General features: G+C 54.0%; 1 protein-coding gene across 1 annotated transcript in view; it reads right to left on the bottom strand.

Annotated features, from left to right (window-relative positions):
* Nucleotides 1-717: 717 nt before the first annotated feature.
* MN1 (MN1 proto-oncogene, transcriptional regulator) overlaps nt 718-6,000 on the bottom strand; it is a gene marked incomplete at both ends in the record, with an annotated part of 43,045 nt that continues 37,762 nt past the window's right edge. The window contains one exon of the mRNA XM_082853084.1: nt 718-899. Within this exon, the coding sequence (XP_082709210.1) occupies nt 718-899 (182 nt within the window). The remainder of the gene's footprint in view (nt 900-6,000) is intronic.

Genomic DNA, 6,000 nt, shown 5'->3' with positions numbered 1-6,000 from the left:
GAACGAAAATATATCTCTCTATTTTCTTAGGGAACAGACAAAACAAAATCCCAGGCGGAATACCTAAGGGGGGCATTAATTGTTTGGCTCCAGCCTGACTGATGACAGTTGGGTGTCAATATATAATATTGTGATGACAATTTGACTCTCACCCGGCAATATTCCAGAACTACTAGTCTCCAGGATTTCCATTTTAATAAGCAGTGAACAAAGCAAAAAGGAAAAAAAAAAACAAAACAGGCAGTGGGGAGGGAGGTGGGGAGGAACAAGACTAAAAGAGAATAAAAAAGGAAAGCAACTCTTGTCTTATTATGAAATAACAATACTTGGACATACAGCAGCACGAAAATAAAACGAGGAAAGAGGTCATCTAAAAAACGTATGCCAAGATTACAGAAAAATGGGAATTATCTAGCAGGAAAAAGGCTTCAGCAAAAGTTTGCTAACTGCAGAAGGGTTAACACTGGTAACATACCGTGGCAGACAAATTCCTTTTTTAAAAAAATTTTTTGAGGTTTTTTTTTTTTCCCTTTAAATTAACCCTTTCCGGTCCATATGCCACTAAGCAGGTACCAACCTAGAAAAAAAATCATCCACTCAGCAATAGTGGCCCTTTCAAATTAACAGGGCGGGTAGGGGTGGGGTCAGGTGGAGGGGAGAGAGGAGAGAAAAGGGGGAGGGAAGGGCCTGGTGGGGGAGGGGGTATTTCTTGTCAATTCAAGTTAGGGCGGCCACGAATGTCCCGAATCTGTTGGAAATGTCGGAGTGCAGGGACCGCCAGGTGGGCACGGAGGCTCGGGCCTTGGCATCGCCCACGTCGTCTGTGCAGTGGACAGACAGGCACTGCAAGTGGCTGCCGGGCTGGGTTGCCGAGGCCTTGTTCGGAGGGAGGTCGTGGGCTGCAGAGAAAGGAGGAAGAGAGGATGTTAGCTGTGTGCTCGACTTGCAGGAGGCCCTAATGGGGGTAAAGTGGCAGAAGCAGAAGAGAGGCCATGTCCAGGCCCTCTTTTCATGCCTAAAGATGGTCTAAGGAGATCTAAGATGTTTGGTTCGAATCCTCCTGCCGTCACCCCTGACTTGGGCTGTGAGACCTTAGCTAAGGGAAGACCTCCTGTTGGGTTTGTTTTTCCCCTCCCCCTTGGGAAATAGGAGAGTTAGGCCGGATAAACTCAGGGTTTGCCCATCTCTGATGGACTAGAGTTCCCAAAAGATTAACTGGACCTGAAGTTAGCTGGGAAGGCTTCCTGGAAGAGACACATCCAAACTGGGCACTGAAGGATGTGTAGGAGTTCATCAGATGCAGTGAAACGGAGGAGGGGAGGATTGTCCAGGTCTCGAATACAGCCCATTCTGTTGTCATCCTCCAGACAGACATTTGCTAAGGGCCTGCTACGTGCTGGTAACTTCCTTACACAGTGCCAAACTGCTCAGAGCCACAGAGACTAAGAGTGTGGACTCCCCAACCACACCAGTGCCCTTTGCCCCTCCCCAGCTGCTGCATGAAAGGACTTTAGGTGATAAGGGTGAGGGAGTCTATTCCTCTCCTACACCCTCAATGAAAATCCCCTAAATTTCCTTCTCATTCAGTCACACAGCACCAGAAACAGCACAGACCATAGTAATGTTTGGATTAGACTCACTTGACAGGAAAGAAATTTGACAACCATTCACACCTTAGCACGAATTATATTAGAAGAGAACAAGGAATCGGGAGTCCTGAGGCAGGGAAGGAATGGAGCAGTCATTTCAGAGGACTTCTAATTTACTGCTGCCCAGTGACCAATAGTTCTGTTCTGAGGCCTACTGAATCATGATTATTCTCATTATTCCTTTTTCGGGCCCTGACTCTCAGAGAGGCAAGGTGACCTGCCCAAGGTCACACAGCCAGGATGGGACAGAGCTGGGTTTGAAGATGGGCTGACGGTGAACTTCTGACTCAGCAGAAATGAGAAAAGCTGGAATTGGCGGTGGGGGCTCAGCTCCGGCCGAGGGAGCACACCCAGATACTGAACTCCATGACTGGCCTGCCCTCCTCAGCACACTGTGCAGGCCCAGCCAGGGCCTGGTGCCAAGCAGGAGTCACCCCGCCCATCCCGTCCTCTGGGATCCGCCTTGAGGCTTCCCCCAAGAGCTGAGCCATGGCCTGCAGAGAAAATCCTCTCAGAGGGATGGGCCCAGGCAACCAAGGCCAGGTGTGACTAACTGGGTTTGGGGTCCCCACCCTGGAGCCCCAGAGACACCCAGCTTTGGGACCTGCATTCTTGGGAGGAGCTGGGGCTGGGAGGGAAGATTCTCTCCTTTGCCTCTTCCTTCCTTCATTCAATTAATAAGCTGAGTCCCTACTGTGTGCCAGGCGTGGTGTAAGCCTGCAGATTCCAGCAGGAAACAAGGCACAGTCTTCCTCCTCCTCCTGCATCTGACGGTGAAGCTGGGAGACAGTATCGTAGCACAGTCATCTTAGAGTCACAGACCGCGGCTTGAATCCAAGCCCCACCACTGTGTGGATGGGATCCAACAATCTCCCTCTCTGAGCCTCAGTTCTATTCACTGGCAAAGTGGGGGTGATGCTGAATCCCTTGGGGTCTTGTAACAGATGTCCTGGCATACAGAGACAACCCCAGACAGGGCTGCTGGGACTGTCATTCATGTCTGAGGTAGGGGAGGGGAGTCAGGAGGTGAGGGGTCCTTGCAACCATCTAGAAGCCTCCAAGCCTTGTCCCTTCCTTGAGACTGGCCAGCTGGGCATGTTCCTGCCCATAAAACTGCAGTCTTTGTACCCATTTCATGGACGGGGAAGCTGAGGTTCTGAGCCTGAGGTTCCCAAGTTGGTTAGAGGTGGTGGAGCTGGGATGCTGTGACCCCAGCTAGCTAGAGATACCAGACTCAGGGTCCCCTCACCCACAGTGGGCCCTGGACTCCAGCCATGCTGATGCACAGCCCGCACACCTCTGCTCCTGAGCCCACGCTTGCCTTGCTCCCAGTGACACCCTGCTGCTTAACACCTGCAAAAGGAATTTTGTTCTGAACATTGCGAGATCTAGATTGGGGGAAGGAGTAGCATCTGTCAGAGAGAGAGAGAGATTCTGAAAGGAGTTCCTTATTTCACTTTACACACATTATTTCAAGGAGCCAACGCAACAACGCTTGTGCCCATTTTACAGGTAGGAAACCGAGGCCCCTTGCCAAAGTTTGCAAGAGCTAAACAAAGACAAGACCCACACGTGAGCTCCTGACACCCGGCTCCCTTGCTCTGTGGCTGAAGCACCAGGAAGGTAGACACTGGAGGACTAAGACACTCATGGGAGCTGGGTTTGCTCAGCAGCGGCTCCAGACTGCTCCAAATGGCCACATTTCCTAAAGATGTTTTATTCCCAAGTTACAGACGACTCAAAGGCATGCCGCGCGCCAAAACCACAGACAGCTGCTCTTCTTACTTGGGGTGGATTTAATGAGGGCATCGCAGGCACACAGTTGGACACTTCCGTGTATTATCTAATTCCATCCCCCAGCAAGCCCGGCAGCTGGGTGACCCTTCTCCCCACTTTAGAGCGGGTACCTGGGGCTCAGAGAGGGTGAGGGCCTTGCCCCACATCACAAAGCATGGGCACAGGATTCCCCAGCCTCTGCCTGGAACAAACAAGCAAGTCTGGTATCCATGGGGAATGTTTTTAGGAGAGAATATGACTCTTCAGTTCTTGACAACCCAAGCATGACCAAACTCATCCTCCCGCAGGATTCATTCCAGCTGGGGGAACCCAACACACCCTAGGACTGCGGCTCCCCTGGGCTGCCGAGTGGCTGCCGATAAATCAGTCCCACGGGAGCCGCCTCAAGTCAGGGCCTGCCCCGGCCTGGCCCAGGAGAGGCCCTCCATCCCCACTGCTCAGGGCAGCAGGCATGCCGGCCCCCACACCAGGACCCGGAGATAAAACCGCCCCCTCGCCCAGCTCCCAGGGCTGGGGAGACCCTGGAGGTTCTCAGCGCCCGGCACTGGCAGACACCACAGAACCTGATGGGTGTTGTCCTGTTTTCCACTGTTGGCTGTCAGCCTCCCCTATCAGACTGTGGCTATGTGGGGGAGGGGCAGATTTGGCCTGTTCAGCTCAGCTGGGGCCTGTGCATTGACTGTGAAGGGCCGCTCAGCCCTATTTGACAGATGGGAAGACTGAGACCCCAAGGGACAGGGAGCTGCCCAGGGGTCACCCGAGGCCAGGTCACCAGCTTTGGGACCGGCCCTCTCCTGTTAGCCCAGGATTCCTCGCAGGTCAGGCCGAGGTGGAATCCCGGGTCCCCCAACCTCGGCAGCTGGCCCCCATTTCCTCATCTGTAACTTGGGGATGGTGATTCCCATGGGCCTGGCTCAAGGCAGCTGGGGGAGACCATACAAGAGAAAGAGCTGATGACGGCCTGCCTGTGGGTGGTCAGTTCCTGAGGCAGTGGTGACATTGACTCAAAATGTATAACCATGAGGTGCCTCACCCCGGGCAGCACAGGAGCTGAGATGAGAGGCTTCCTGGCGTGCCTGCCCAGCAAGGAAGGACCATGGGACTGTTTTTAAGGTCATCCCCCTACTGGCCAGAACAGACCACCTGAGTCCCCACGCACAGGGGCGGGGCCTGGAGCTGGGATACCTCGCTCTCACTCCCCACAGAGTCTCTCCCCGCCCTTTCTCCACGTGCACAAGCCCTGGCTGACCCATCCAGCCCCTTCCCAGAAGCCCCTCGCTGAACGCTGCAGACTTGGTATCATGCTATCCAGGTACCGGCTGCTTTGGGCTCACCCTGCCACCAACATGAGACCACATCAGATTTTGTCTTCAGTGCTTCCCTATCCACAAAGGGGATAGTAAATTCCACAAAGGAAAGGAAAGAACCTTGAGCCAGTGCCCAAAAAGTGACCGCGTGGATAACGGATGGAATTCCACTCCTACGGGTTCCACAATGATCATGCCTACCGTCTGGGGAGCACGGACTTCCGTGCATCACTTCAGCTCTCAGAACCTCAGTCCTAGGAAATGGGGGAAATAATAGGACTGGCCGTCATGGAGGCAGTTACGAGGATTAAGTGAAATGATCCATGTAAAGTGCTTAGCACACAGTGCACTCCCACCAGCACCAAGAGGACTGCCTTGTGCGGTTGTCGACCAGCCTGCAGGGACCAGCAGGGCTGGGACGGCTGGCTGGAGTGCTAACTGGGACGGCTGATTGACCCTTTGGCTGGCCACGGCTGAGGTAAAGGGAGAAGGGAAAAGATGTGCATGTCTTTACCTGGGGACATCTCATTGTTAATTTCATTTCTGGAGGTGCCGCCCATGGAGGGGGCTGAGTTTTTTTTAAAGTCAGCAAAACAGGCCTTGTCACTGCCTTGCCCTGCACTCAGTATCCCCGGGAATGGGTTCCAGTTTGGGTGGGCCACATGCTCAGGCATCCTCAGCTCCAGCGGGGGAGGGGGTTGGGGTAGCTGCCGCCCCCCACTCCAGTAGCTGAAGTGCTGCCTTGGTGGTACGCACAGCCACCACTCTGTCCCCAAACCTTCAGAAAGGGGACTTCTGCCGGGCCACCTCCTGTCCCTCTGCCCCCCAGAGGGAAGGCCAGATTATGGGGGTCAAATGTGGGCTCCAAGTTGCACCCAGGTCAGGGGCTCCCTGGGTGCGAATCCAGGGTATAACCTAAGCAAGGTGTTAACCTGGGCTGTAAGATGGGAACCTACTTCACGGGCTTGGAGGACGATGAAGTGAGATCACATGGGTGAAAACTTCAGCACACGATGAGCCTTCAGAAGAGGTTAGCCGCTCTCAGGATTCTTATAGTTACTATACTTTAACAGCCCAGGGCTTTGGAGGCAGGCAGAGCTAATACTGCCGCACACCCGCCTTGTGCGTGGGGCAGTTTCTTCATTTCCTTGGGTGCCAGGGGCCTGCCCCACCCCCTGCCCTCCGAGGCTGGGAGGCCCCCCGGGGTGCGATCCCAGGCAGAGAGGAATTAGAATTCCGTGAGTATT

The sequence above is a fragment of the Leucopleurus acutus genome, assembly GCF_964270905.1.
Source record: "Leucopleurus acutus genome assembly, chromosome: 13".
Lineage (NCBI taxonomy): Eukaryota > Metazoa > Chordata > Mammalia > Artiodactyla > Delphinidae > Leucopleurus > Leucopleurus acutus.
The sequence above is the reverse complement of the archived record's forward strand: the minus strand, read 5'-3'. Positions and strand labels throughout refer to the sequence as shown.